This window comes from Lampetra planeri, chromosome 42, assembly GCF_965212315.1.
Source record: "Lampetra planeri chromosome 42, kcLamPlan1.2.h2, whole genome shotgun sequence".
NCBI lineage: Eukaryota > Metazoa > Chordata > Hyperoartia > Petromyzontiformes > Petromyzontidae > Lampetra > Lampetra planeri.
The window spans coordinates 5,584,160-5,599,931 of NC_136148.1; the positions used below are offsets into that span (position 1 = coordinate 5,584,160).

A 15,772-nucleotide genomic window follows, 5' to 3' on the forward strand; every position below is an offset into this window, starting at 1 on the left:
AAAGAGATGGTGATGATGATGAGAGGAGGGAATTGCAAAGTAGATCGGTGCGGGGAAAATAGCAGAAAAATACATGTCGTGACGTGCAATGTGGTGAGCGAGCGGGTGAGTGGGTGAGTGGGTGAGTGAGTGGGTGAGTGGGTGAGTTGGTGAGTGAGTTAGTGAGTGGGTGAGTGGGTGAGTGGGTGAGTTGGTGAGTGGGTGAGTGAGTTAGTGAGTGGGTGAGTGGGTGAGTGGGTGAGTTGGTGAGTGGGTGAGTGAGTTAGTGAGTGGGTGAGTGGGTGAGTGGGTGAGTTGGTGAGTGGGTGAGTTAGTGAGTGGGTGAATGAGTGGATGAATAAGTGAGTGGGTGAGTGAGTGGGTGAATGAGTGAGTGGGTGTATGAGTGGGTGAATGAGTGGGTGAGTGAGTGAGTGTGTGAGTGAGTGGGTGAGTTAGTGAGTGAGTGGGTGAATGAGTGAGTGGGTGTATGAGTGGGTGAGTGAATGGGTGAGTGAGTGGGTGAATGAGTGAGTGGGTGTATGAGTGGGTGAATGAGTGGGTGAGTTAGTGAGTGAGTAGATGAGTGAGTGGGTGAATGAGTGGGTGAGTGAGTGGGTGTATGAGTGGGTGAATGAGTGGGTGAGTGAGTGACTGAGTGAGTGAGTGAGGGTGTTGTTGTAATCTGCTGTTTGTACTTCGCTACCATTTCGGCCACCCGAATTCGATTCCCGTTTACCTTGTTGTACACTTTATGAGCATCGCCACTGGGAAGACAAAGGCGGTCGGTGGTGCTGCTGGAAACACCACGCAATCTTGCGCAGCGCCCTGGCGGCTTTAATAGGTGCTCGCAAATATCCCTGGGTCCAGTGGTCTAATTGGACATTTGGATTCTTCACGACGTTTTTCGGGAAAGAAAAACAAAAGAAAACGAGTGAGCCATTGTTTTCCGGCGTCACGGTCTAACATTTGCCACGATTGATGAATCACTCGCTAATGACTTAATTAGAGGGGGGGGGGGGAAGCCACGTGGCCACGTGTCTCCCCTACCGGCAGACCCAAGTGCACTTTGCCTGCCCCGTGCTGTGGCAGCTGCCCCTGTGCGGCGGCGGGGTGGTGGGTGGGGGGGGTCCTCGAGATGCACTGCATGGCAGGCGGTGGTGGTGGTGATAGTGGTGGTGGTGGTGATGGTGGTGGTGATAATGGTGGTGGTTATGATGATGGTGGTGATAGTGAAGGTGGTAGCTGTGGTGATGATGATGGTGGTGGTAGCAGTGGTGGTGGTGATGGTGGGGATAGCGGTGGTAGTGATGGTGGTAGTGGTGGTGATGGTGGTGGTGATGGTGCTAATGATGGTGGTGGTGGTGGTGATAGTGTTGGTAGTAGCTGTGGTGGTGGTGATAGTGGTGGTGATGGTGGGGATAGCGGTGGTGGTGATGGTGGTGGTAGTGATGGTAGTGGTGGTGGTGGTGATGGTGGTGGTGGTGATGGTAGTGATGGTGGAGATAGCGGTGGTGGTGATGATGGTGGTAGTGATGGTAGTGGTCGTGGTGATGGTGGTGGTGGTGATGGTAGTGATGGTAGTGGTGGTGGTGATGGTGGAGATAGCGGTGGTGGTGATGGTGGTGTTAGTGATGGTAGTGGTGGTGGTGTTAGTGATGGTAGTGGTGGTGGTGATGATGGTGGTGGTGGTGATGGTAGTGATGGTAGTGGTGGTGGTGATGGTGGAGATAGCGGTGGTGGTGATGGTGGTGTTAGTGATGGTAGTGGTGGTGGTGATGGTGGTGGTGGTGGTGGTGATGGTAGTGATGGTAGTGGTGGTGGTGATGGTGGAGATAGCGGTGGTGGTGATGGTGGTGTTAGTGATGGTAGTGGTGGTGGTGGTGATGGTGGAGATAGCGGTGGTGGTGATGGTGGTGGTAGTGATGGTAGTAGTAGTGGTGGTGATGGTAGTGGTGGTGGTGGTGACGGTGGTAGCAGCAGCGGCGGTGGTGTTTGTCTCTCAACAGACCACAACGGTGAGAAAGAGCACGGCAAGGGGCACGTCCTGAGCGATCTGGAAGACCTCGACGACGTCGATTCGGACCACCTTGGTGATGACGAGCTCGAGGAAGGTGGACACCTCCAAGCGAAGCGCTTCCACAAGTCCCAGTGCAAGAACTACCCACCGCTAGCGGTGGTGGACGCATCATCCATCAACACCTCCTCCATCGCCGCCTCCAACACGTCCACCACGAACAACAACAACAACAACATCATCAGCGGAGGAGGAGGCAGCGGCGTGCAACAGACTTCCGAAGGCATCAAAAGCGTGTTCGCTCTGAGTTGTGGCGAGCCACAAGACAATCTGCAACTTTACGACTCTGCCGATCAGCAGCAGCAGCATCAGCAGCAACAACATCACCACCACCACCATCAGCACCATCACCAGCATCATCAGGTGGTGAGCGGCGGTGCCAAGTCGCTGTTGCCGATTGCGTCGGAGAAGCCACGGATTTGGTCTCTGGCCCACACGGTCTCCAGCTGCGACTCCAAATACCCATCGTGTGCAGCGCTTCAACAGTTGCAGCAACAGCAGCAGCAGTCGCCTCTGAGCGGCTCGCAGGCAACAGCAGGCACGCTGCTGCAGAGACACCAAAAGTTCCACGCAACCTTGTCGCAGTTGTCGCCGCCGTGTTCCGAGCCCGTCGGCTCGTGGCGGCAAGTTGCCGCGGCCGCGTCTCCCGAGGAACTTTTGTTGAAAGCAGCCGAACAGAACGGACTGGGGTCCTACCTTCTCGCTCAGCAGCAGCAGCAGCAGCAACAGCAGCAGCAGCTGCAGCAGCAACAGCTGCAGCAGCAACAGCAGCAGCAGCAGCAACAGCAGCTGGCACAGGTTCAGCACGGGCTGTTGTCGAGGGCAAGTTGCCAAATGTCAGGACTGCACATGGGAGCTCAACAGCATCAAGAGTTGACTTCTGCCAAGAGCCAAGCGGCCGTCAATTCGCATCGACACTCGACGACGGAAGTTGATGCGATTAGAAGTAAGATCCAGGGAACCGAGACGGGGTTTGCCTGGTCCGCGAGACCATAGTGCTCATCCTCTCCCGCCACCGCGTGTGTTAAAGACGAAGGTCAACCGAATATATAACACGGGTTTTTTGGCCTTTTTGAGATCGCGTTAAAAAAATATATAACTGTGTCGTTAAACCCGCCGCCACCCCGACGCAGCCAATTGGTGTGAGGTGTGTCGCGTAAGCGGAGCGTGGCCAATTCGTTACCAGCCATAATCCACAAAAAACATTGCATTCAAGCGATCTAAGCACGAAAAAAAAAAACTCCTATATTACGGACGATATTGGTCGAGAAAGCCGACTTCGTGTCACCCGTATAGCCTACGCAGATTGTTGGGGTAGAGTGCCTGAAGGCGATCGCTTGCAAAGTCGCGCCCGCAACGCAATGCGCGGCGAAAAAGCCATCGAGCGGAGTTCGATTCATCGGCGAACATCGCTGGCTCTTGTCCCAGCCGGTCCTGGGTACGCACGCAGGTTGAACTTCTTTTGCACCGTACGTAGTCGACCGTGCTAATGAGTACCTAGCAGAGGTCGCAACCGGGTACCCGATACCCGTACCCTACCCGATAGCCGGCTACCCGTACCCGGCCGGGTACGGGTAGCCGTTTGCGACCCTGGTGCCGCCGGGTACGGGTACGGGTAGGCCGTGAGTCACTGGTGAGTAACCGTTTGTCACTCATTTCGGGTAGCGTAGGGTACGGGTAGGGAACGGCTACCCGTACCCGGCCGGGTATGGGTACGGGTACCCATTTGCGACGCTGGTGCGGCCGGGTACGGGTACGGGTAAGGAATCAAAACCCGTTTGCGACCTCTGGTACCTGGTGCCACGTGTACAGTCACATTGCACTGGGGAGACAAAGGCGGTCGAGCGCTGTGGGGGCCACCACCACCTCCTCGTGTGCCGTGCCGGCCTTAATAGGTGCTCGCTAACAGCACTTGCCCTAACAGTCTGTTAAGGATATACGGGGGATCTTTGTATGTGTGTGAGTGTGTGTGTAGGTCAAAGTTGCCTCAATGCCGCCAATGTAGATTGTCCAATTACAAGTGTTGTTAGCGAGCACCTATTAAGAATAATATGCTATGTAGTGTGTAAGTGTGTCTGTGTGTTTATACGTGTGAGTGTGTGTGTGCGTGTACGTGTGTGTGTGTGTCTTTGTGTCGTGGTGTGCGTGTGTGTCTGTGTGTGTGTGATGTGTGTAAACGTGTTTTTGTGTGTCAGTCCTGTTTGCGTGTTTGTCGTTGTCGTGTTTATGTGTCACTGTTGTTAGTGTTGTGGGTGTGCGCGTGTGTTTTCATGTCTATCAGCGGTGTTCTGTGTGTATGGGATTGTGTTTGTGTATTTTTCTGCGTGTATCTTTGCTTGTGTGTGTGTGTGTGTCGTTGTGTGCGTTTGTCTTTGTGTATGGATGTGTATTTATGTTTGTCAGTGTTGATACGCTTGTGTACTCGTGTTGTGGGTTTGCATACGTGCTTTTTGGGGCAAAGATCTGTAAAAGATTTATGTGGGTATGTGTGTATATATATATTACGTGTGTGTGTGTGTATGTGTGTGTGTAAGCGTGTATGAACCTAGCTTGGCCAACCCCTCGATCAACTCAGCCTAAAATAGTGGATAACTGCGTTAGAGAGACAAAGGCGGTCGGGTAGTCAATACACAACACGTGAATTGAGTCAAACCTGAACCAGTCTTAGCAATGTGTGTCGTCAGGGCCTTTAATAGGTGCCCGCTAACAGCACTTGCCCCAACAGTCTGTGTGGGAGCTTTGTCTTTGTGTATCATTGCAAGCCTTATAGGCATATCTTGGTGTATTGACATTCATACGTACACATACATATATACACACAAACATACGCTACTAATGTTTGCTAACGAAAAAAATGTTAATCGTTTTAATTTAAAATTAAAACTATGACGGATACGACAGTTAACTTATGCTCCACTAGTTTTAATGATATTGCTCGACGAAATTAAATTTCCTTTTTAAATATCTACGTGCCAATAATAGTAGCATTTTCAATCAAGCATACGATACCAATGTACATTTTTTAACACGGCGTGTACATAAACTTGACACAATATTATAGTATGTATTAAACGTGTTTCTTTGTTACCGTATTCACATGATTATAAGTCAATCCGGAAATTAAGACGCATTTCCCCAAACTCGCTGTCAATACGGTAGTCGTACGAAACCTGGTCCTTAACACACACACACACACGCACACTAAGCAGATAATAAGACTCACTTAGCGGATAATAGGACTCACTCCGTTAGCGGATAATGAGACTCACTCACTTAGCGGATAATGAGACTCACTCGCTTAGCAGATAATGAGACTCACTCGCTTAGCGGATAATGAGACTCACTCACTTAGCGGATAATGAGACTCACTCACTTAGCGGATAATGAGACTCACTCACTTAGTGGATAATGAGACTTACTCACTTAGCGGTTAATGAGACTCACTCACTTAGCGGATAATGAGACTCACTCACTTAGCGGATAATGAGACTCACTCTCTTAGCGGATAATGAGACTCACTCACTTAGTGGATAATGAGACTCACTCACTTAGTGGATAATGAGACTCACTCACTTAGTGGATAATGAGACTCACTCACTTAGCGGATAATGAGACTCACTCTCTTAGCGGATAATGAGACTCACTCACTTAGCGGATAATGAGACTCACTCACTTAGTGGATAATGAGACTCACTCACTTAGTGGATAATGAGACTCACTCACTTAGCGGATAATGAGACTCACTCACTTAGCGGATAATGAGACGCACTCACTTAGCGGATAATGAGACTCACTCGCTTAGCGGATAATGAGACTCACTCACTTAGCGGATAAAGAGACTCACTCACTTAGCAGATAATGAGACTCACTCGCTTAGCGGATAATGAGACTCACTCGCTTAGCGGATAATGAGACTCACTCACTTAGCAGATAATGAGACTCACTCGCTTAGCGGGAAATGAGACTCACTCCGTTAGCGGATAATGAGACTCACTCACTTAGCGGATAATGAGACTCACTCGCTTAGCGGATAATGAGACTCACTCACTTAGTGGATAATGAGACTCACTCACTTAGCGGATAATGAGACTCACTCGCTTAGCGAATAATGAGACTCACTCACTTAGTGGATAATGAGACTCACTCGCTTAGCGGATAATGAGACTCACTCACCTAGTGGATAATGAGACTCACTCACTTAGTGGATAATGAGACTCACTCACTTAGCGGATAATGAGACTCACTCACTTAGCGGATAATGAGGCTCACTCACTTAGGGGATAATAAGACTAACTCACTTAGCGGATAATGAGACTCACTCGCTTAGCAGATAATAAGACTCACTCACTTAGCGGATAATGAGACTCACTCGCTTAGCGGATAATAAGACTCACTCACTTAGCGGATAATGAGACTCACTCGCTTAGCGGATAATAAGACTCACTCACTTAGCGGATAATGAGACTCACTCACTTAGCGGATAATGAGACTCACTCACTTAGCGGATAATGAGACTCACTCACTTAGCGGATAATGAGACTCACACACTTAGCGGATAATGAGACTCACTCGCTTAGCGGATAATGAGACTCACTCACTTAGCGGATAATGAGACTCACTCACTTAGCAGATAATAAGACTCACTCACTTAGTGGATAATGAGACTCACTCACTTAGCGGATAATGAGACTCACTCACTTAGCGGATAATAAGACTCACTCACTTGGCGGATAATGAGACTCACTCGCTTAGCGGATAATGAGACTCACTCACTTAGTGGATAATGAGACTCACTCACTTAGCGGATAATAAGACTCACTCACTTAGCGGATAATGAGACTCACTCACTTAGCGGATAATAAGACTCACTCACTTAGCGGATAATGAGACTCACTCGCTTAGCGGATAATGAGACTCACTCACTTAGCAGATAATGAGACTCACTCACTTAGCGGATAATGAGACTCACTCACTTAGTGGATAATGAGACTCACTCACTTAGCGGATAATGAGACTCACTCACTTAGCGGATAATGAGACTCACTCACTTAGCGGTTAATGAGACGCACTCACTTAGCGGATCATGAGACTCACTCGCTTAGCGGATAATGAGACTCACTCACTTAGCGGATAATGAGACTCACTCACTTAGCAGATAATGAGACTCACTCGCTTAGCGGGAAATGAGACTCACTCCGTTAGCGGATAATGAGACTCACTCACTTAGCAGATAATGAAACTCACTCACTTAGCGGATAACGAGACTCACTCACTTAGCGGATAATGAGACTCACTCACTTAGCGGATAATAAGACTCACTCACTTAGCAGATAATGAGACTCACTCACTTAGCGGAAAATGAGACTCACTCACTTAGCGGATAATGAGACTCACTCACTTAGCGGATAATGAGACTCACTCGCTTAGCGGATAATGAGACTCACTCACTTAGCGGATAGTGAGACTCACTCACTTAGCGGATAATGAGACTCACTCACTTAGCGGATAATGAGACTCACTCACTTAGCGGATAATGAGACTCACTCCCTTAGCGGATAATGAGACTCACTCACTTAGCGGATAATGAAACTCACTCACTTAGCGGATAGTGAGACTCACTCGCTTCGCGGATAATAGGACTCACTCAACTAGCGGATAATGAGACTCACTCACTTAGTAGATAATGAGACTCACTCACTTAGCGGATAATAAGACTCACTCACTTAGCGGATAATGAGACTCACTCACTTAGCGGATAATGAGACTCACTCACTTAGCGGATAATGAGACTCACTCACTTAGCGGATAATTGGACTCACTCGCTTAGCGGATAATGAGACTCACTCACTTAGCGGATAATAAGACTCACTCACTTAGCGGATAATGAGACTCACTCACTTAGCGGATAATAAGACTCACTCACTTAGCGGATAATGAGACTCACTCGCTTAGCGGATAATGAGACTCACTCACTTAGCAGATAATGAGACTCACTCACTTAGCGGATAATGAGACTCACTCACTTAGTGGATAATGAGACTCACTCACTTAGCGGATAATGAGACTCACTCACTTAGCGGATAATGAGACTCACTCACTTAGCGGTTAATGAGACGCACTCACTTAGCGGATCATGAGACTCACTCGCTTAGCGGATAATGAGACTCACTCACTTAGCGGATAATGAGACTCACTCACTTAGCAGATAATGAGACTCACTCGCTTAGCGGGAAATGAGACTCACTCCGTTAGCGGATAATGAGACTCACTCACTTAGCAGATAATGAGACTCACTCACTTAGCGGATAACGAGACTCACTCACTTAGCGGATAATGAGACTCACTCACTTAGCGGATAATAAGACTCACTCACTTAGCAGATAATGAGACTCACTCACTTAGCGGAAAATGAGACTCACTCACTTAGCGGATAATGAGACTCACTCACTTAGCGGATAATGAGACTCACTCGCTTAGCGGATAATGAGACTCACTCACTTAGCGGATAGTGAGACTCACTCACTTAGCGGATAATGAGACTCACTCACTTAGCGGATAATGAGACTCACTCACTTAGCGGATAATGAGACTCACTCCCTTAGCGGATAATGAGACTCACTCACTTAGCGGATAATGAAACTCACTCACTTAGCGGATAGTGAGACTCACTCGCTTCGCGGATAATAGGACTCACTCAACTAGCGGATAATGAGACTCACTCACTTAGTAGATAATGAGACTCACTCACTTAGCGGATAATAAGACTCACTCACTTAGCGGATAATGAGACTCACTCACTTAGCGGATAATGAGACTCACTCACTTAGCGGATAATGAGACTCACTCACTTAGCGGATAATTTGACTCACTCGCTTAGCGGATAATGAGACTCACTCACTTAGCGGATAATGAGACTCACTCACTTAGCGGATAATGAGACTCACTCGCTTAGCGGATAATGAGACTCACTCACTCAGCGGATAATGAGACTCACTCACTTAGCGGATAATGAGATTCACTCACTTAGCGGATAATGAGACTCACTCGCTTAGCGGATAATGAGACTCACTCACTTAGCGGATAATGAGACTCACTCACTTAGCGGATAATGAGACTCACTCACTTAGCGGATAATGAGACTCACTCGCTTAGCGGATAATGAGACTCACTCACTTGGCGGATAATGAGACTCACTCACTTAGCGGATAATAAGACTCACTCACTTAGCGGATAATGAGACTCACTCGCTTAGCGGATAATGAGACTCACTCACTTAGCAGATAATGAGACTCACTCACTTAGCGGATAATGAGACTCACTCACTTAGTGGATAATCAGACTCACTCACTTAGCGGATAATGAGACTCACTCACTTAGCGGATAATGAGACTCACTCACTTAGCGGATAATGAGACGCACTCACTTAGCGGATCATGAGACTCACTCGCTTAGCGGATAATGAGACTCACTCACTTAGCGGATAATGAGACTCACTCACTTAGCAGATAATGAGACTCACTCGCTTAGCGGGAAATGAGACTCACTCCGTTAGCGGATAATGAGACTCACTCACTTAGCAGATAATGAGACTCACTCACTTAGCGGATAACGAGACTCACTCACTTAGCGGATAATGAGACTCACTCACTTAGCGGATAATAAGACTCACTCACTTAGCAGATAATGAGACTGACTCACTTAGCGGATAATGAGACTCACTCACTTAGCGGATAATGAGACTCACTCACTTAGCGGATAATGAGACTCACTCGCTTAGCGGATAATGAGACTCACTCACTTAGCGGATAGTGAGACTCACTCACTTAGCGGATAATGAGACTCACTCACTTAGCGGATAATGAGACTCACTCACTTAGTAGATAATGAGACTCACTCACTTAGCGGATAATAAGACTCACTCACTTAGCGGATAATGAGACTCACTCACTTAGCGGATAATGAGACTCACTCACTTAGCGGATAATGAGACTCACTCACTTAGCGGATAATTGGACTCACTCGCTTAGCGGATAATGAGACTCACTCACTTAGCGGATAATGAGACTCACTCACTTAGCGGATAATGAGACTCACTCGCTTAGCGGATAATGAGACTCACTCGCTCAGCGGATAATGAGACTCACTCACTTAGCGGATAATGAGATTCACTCACTTAGCGGATAATGAGACTCACTCGCTTAGCGGATAATGAGACTCACTCACTTAGCGGATAATGAGACTCACTCACTTAGCGGATAATGAGACTCACTCACTTAGCGGATAATGAGACTCACTCGCTTAGCGGATAATGAGACTCACTCACTTGGCGGATAATGAGACTCACTCACTTAGAGGATAATAAGACTCACTCACTTAGCGGATAATGAGACTCACTCACTTAGTGGATAATGAGACTCACTCACTTAGCGGATAATGAGACTCACTCGCTTAGCGGATAATAAGACTCACTCACTTGGCGGATAATGAGACTCACTCACTTAGTGGATAATGAGACTCACTCACTTAGTGGATAATGAGACTCACTCACTTAGCGGATAATGAGACTCACTCGCTTAGCGGATAATAAGACTCACTCACTTGGCGGATAATGAGACTCACTCACTTAGTGGATAATGAGACTCACACACTTAGCGGATAATAAGACTCAGTCACTTAGCGGATAATGAGACTCACTCGCTTAGCGGATAATGAGACTCACTCACTTAGTGGATAATGAGACTCACTCACTTAGCGGATAATGAGACTCACTCACTTAGCGGATAATGAGACTCACTCACTTAGCGGATAATGAGACTCACTCACTTAGTGGATAATGAGACTCACTCGCTTAGCGGATAATGAGACTCACTCGCTTAGCGGATAATGAGACTCACTCACTTAGCGGATAATAAGACTCACTCACTTAGTGGATAATGAGACTCACTCGCTTAGCGGATAATGAGACTCACTCACTTAGTGGATAATGAGACTCACTCACTTAGCGGATAATCAGACTCACTCACTTAGCGGATAATGAGACTCACTCACTTAGCGGATAATGAGACTCACTCGCTTAGCGGATAATGAGACTCACTCACTTAGCGGATAATGAGACTCACTCACTTAGCGGATAACGAGACTCACTCACTTAGCGGATAATGAGACTCACTCACTTAGCGGATAATAAGACTCACTCACTTAGCAGATAATGAGACTCACTCACTTAGCGGATAATGAGACTCACTCACTTAGCGGATAATGAGACTCACTCACTTAGCGGATAATGAGACTCACTCGCTTAGCGGATAATGAGACTCACTCACTTAGCGGATAGTGAGACTCACTCACTTAGCGGATTATGAGACTCACTCACTTAGCGGATAATGAGACTCACTCACTTAGCGGATAATGAGACTCACTCCCTTAGCGGATAATGAGACTCACTCACTTAGCGGATAATGAAACTCACTCACTTAGCGGATAGTGAGACTCACTCGCTTAGCGGATAATAGGACTCACTCAACTAGCGGATAATGAGACTCACTCACTTAGTAGATAATGAGACTCACAAACTTAGCGGATAATAAGACTCACTCACTTAGCGGATAATGAGACTCACTCACTTAGCGGATAATGAGACTCACTCGCTTAGCGGATAATGAGACTCACTCACTTAGCGGATAATGAGACTCACTCACTTAGCGGATAATTGGACTCACTCGCTTAGCGGATAATGAGACTCACTCACTTAGCGGATAATGAGACTCACTCACTTAGCGGATAATGAGACTCACTCGCTTAGTGGATAATAAGACTCAATTACTTAGCGGATAATGAGACTCACTCGCTTAGCGGATAATAAGACTCACACACATGCATTTATTGGATAATAAGAATCAAATGTCACGTTCGCTGTACTATATGGGGGCAAATGCGTCTTATAATCGAGACAAGACGGTTCTAATAGTCAAACCTGTAATCGCGAGCAGCAGATAACCTGCAAACACACAAATAGCTTTGAACTGAAATCATTATATATGGACGCGAAACGTCTGTTAAGACCCGATGTTGCTGTAAGATACATTTTAAAGGATCTTCTTCCCCTGCCTAATGTCAGGCGTGAGTGAAAACGGTTATAGGTGTTTGTTTTAAGGTTTTTTGTTGTCGTTTTTATTGTTGGTGTCACGGTCTGCATCCCGAGGATGAAAGTTTGCGTTGTTCCGATCTGTCAACGTGTAACGTGTCGGGCTAGAGCACGACAGCTCCCGTAAGGATGATAAAATCGCGTACGAAACTTGAGCATTTCCAAAAGTTCCATTGCTAATTGTTTTTTTTACCTTTTATCTGGCAACAAAACTGACCCCTTTTTTACAAGGAGTCATGTTTGCATAGACCACAATACCTGCGGTCATAATGCAAACAAAAAACATAACTCTGATAATATATGCACTGTCCTTGAAGTTGATTGGTCCACACCCGAGACAGCTTTCCTTAGAGCCTAGTCTCACGTGGTGTTGAACTAGATGACGCCAAAAGGCGCACAACTCAAAGACAATGCACCATCAGAGTATGAGAGCTTGGGGTAAGCATTTACACCATTGGTCTATGCAAACATGACTTCTTGTAAAAAAAAAAGGTGTCAGTTTTGTTGCCAAATAAAAGGGTAAAAAAAAAACAATCATCATATTTTTTTACTGGCAAATGAGGTTCCAATTGAGTTCCACTGCTGTTAGGGAATTGCATCTGGAAGAATATCGAGCCAAATTTATCCGAGGGTTTCCAACAACAACAACAACAAAGTTGGGAGACTTTCAAAGTCACCGCCTCCCGCGTGCCTCCCCTGCCGGTCGAGGTTCGCCCTGCCCGGCAGAGACGCTATCCGAGCACCGGTGTCTCGTAGCGGCCTACACGCTTCGTGCTAATTAATTATAGCTGCCCAACCCCCTTATCAGTACCCTACCGTATTACAGACCAACTCATACCGTATTGGTCACCCCCGCGTGCCCTTATACATCTCAATGTTCATCGTACAAAGTTCAATCACAAGGGAGAAACAAACATACATTTTCTTGGTTCTTTATAAAATAATAAAAATAAAACATAATAAAATAATATTTTATTGTTTTATTTTTATTTTTTATTACTTCCCTTCTACGTGACTTTACCGAAAGAACCAAGAAGATGAATCCCTGCAGTCACGAAAGCTTTAAATCGAAACATACATTCTTTTATTCCCGTATTGAAACGGCTGTACGCAGTATGGACCTGAAAACTCAATTTCCCTGCATAAGAATACGGGTAAACCTCATGCGTTGACAGATACGCGACTATACACTACACTATACACTACTATACACTACAACATACCTCTTCTTGGTTCTTTCGGTAAAGTCACGTAGAAGGGAAATAATAAAATAATAAAAATACAACATCATAAAATACAGTTGTATTTTATTATGTTTTATTTTTATTTTTTATAATAAAGTAATAAAAAGAAAACATAATAAAATACAATTGTATTTTATTATGTTTTATTTTTAATTTTTATTATTATATTATACAATTGTATTTTATTATGTTTTATTATTTTATTATTTCCCTTCTACGTGACTTTACCGAAAGAACCAAGAAGATGAATCCCTGCACTCACGAAAGCTTTAAATCGAAATACAACTTACCTGTCAACCCCTTATTACAGACCATTTCAGATCTTATTGGTCACCCCCGTGCCATTATAAATCTCAACGTTCATCCTACAAAGTTCCATCACAAGGGAGAAACACAAACTTATGGACACAAAATTGCTGCCGTACTGAAACGGCTGTACGCTGTATGGACCTCAATGTCCACGTACAAGGATACGTGACACAGTATGGTTAAAATGATTTACATACAAGGAAAAACCTCGTGTTGGAAAAGCCTTGCAGAGATCCATGCGTGTGCGTGGATTTTATTCCTTTTTTATACTTTCTGCCGTAGCCATGCACTCATTTAGTGCTATAATTGGGGGAGAAAAATAATTGCTGACAAAATATTGTTCTCTCGGTGAATTGCATTGTTCTAATTAACAACTAAAAAACCGACGGGCCGATAAGGCAATTCATCCTGTGTCTAGGTCGTATATTGTTGCATAGTTGTAAAGTTAATATACAAAGGCGTTGGACACACACGATGGTGAACATTGTAATGTACGATTGAACCACACGACGTTTCATTCTGCCAATCGGCTGGTTTAGTGAATGACCCGTAAATACAGGCGTTTTTGGGTTAGATCACGTAAATATATAAATGTGTCGTTAAATCCGCCACCACCCGACACAGCCAACTAGTAAGGGTTGTCACGTGAACAGAATGTGGCCAATTCGTCACTAGTACAACACTAACCGGTGTGTTGGAGAGCCAAGCCACAACATTTACAATCCGCGTACGACGTTTCGACAGTAATTACAACTAGCTTCATCAGGCGACAGCCAGATTTGTGAAGTCCACCTGTTTCGCTCCTTATATAGAGGCCGAGATGTGATGACAACACTTGCACGGCATTGGCACAATGTTTAGTGAATGAAATTGGCAGTGTTTAGTTAATTAAATTGGCACAATGTTTAGTGAATGAAATTGGCACGATGTTTAGTGAATGGCATTGGCAGTGTTTAGTTAATTAAATTGGCACAATGTTTAGTGAATGGCATTGGCACGATGTTTAGTGAATGGCATTGGCAGTGTTTAGATAATTAAGTTGGCACAATGTTTAGTGAATGGCATTGGCACGATGTTTAGTTAATTAAATTGGCACAGTGTTTAGTGAATTAAATTGGCACAATGTTTAGTGAATTAAATTGGCGCAGTGTTTAGTGAATTAAATTGGCACAGTGTTTAGTGAATGGTATTGGTGCAATGTCATTCAATCAATCGGGAACACCATTCACATTTAGACGTATTCTTTGACTTATGAAAAAGGCTCTCTAGAAAGTAAGACGCAACGCCCCAGATGCTTGTACCAGATGTCAATATACTACAATAAATACTTTAAATCTGTGTAAACAGATAAGGCCACACACGTGTGCCTACCGGATTATAAGACTTTTGAATAGCGGGTTGTCGGCTTTGCGTCGAATATTCCGGTTTTTTATTGAAGTTTCTGGTGTGTTTTTTTTGTCAAACGACATTGAACAACAGTATTAATGGTCCAATTATGTGAATTACAATTATATATATTTAAAAACAAAACAGTATTTTTTTGCGTGAATAATCACGTAAAATTATGAATAGCAGCTTTTACCTATCAACACTTTAACGATTTTTGACTTAGATTGAAATGCGTATTAGCATTGGCTCTGTTGGCGGTCTGTCTCAGTCAGTGACACAATAATCCTCGTTATTTATCATCCATAAGTTGGAAGTGTATCAAGTTATGTGGATAAATTGACAGAATTGGCTTCCACATAGATAAAAAAAAAACGTGGGAAATCCAAGCTAGAGCGAAAATCAAAAGGACTTTGGTGTTTGCAAACATGCAAACGCGTTTTGTCATGACAGATCCCCGTCGGCTTCCGTACCGCTAAAGGAATAAAACATTTCGATTTAAAGCTTTCGTGACTGCAGGGATTCATATTCTTGGTTCTTTCGGTAAAGTCGCGTAGAAGGGAAATAATAAAATAATAAAATTTTAACTAATTTAGGAAGCTGTCATTCCTACAGCTTTGGTCTTCACCTGTG

At 45.2% G+C, this 15,772-nt stretch overlaps 1 protein-coding gene across 1 annotated transcript in view; it reads left to right on the top strand.

Annotated features, from left to right (window-relative positions):
- Positions 1-3,202, top strand: part of LOC144732236 (iroquois-class homeodomain protein IRX-6-like) — a 101,359-nt gene extending 98,157 nt beyond the window's left edge. Inside the window, exons 5-7 of the mRNA XM_078613635.1 lie at positions 1,989-2,205; positions 2,503-2,745; positions 3,190-3,202. Coding sequence (XP_078469761.1) covers positions 1,989-2,205; positions 2,503-2,745; positions 3,190-3,202 — 473 coding nt within the window. The remainder of the gene's footprint in view (positions 1-1,988; positions 2,206-2,502; positions 2,746-3,189) is intronic.
- Positions 3,203-15,772: the final 12,570 nt, after the last annotated feature.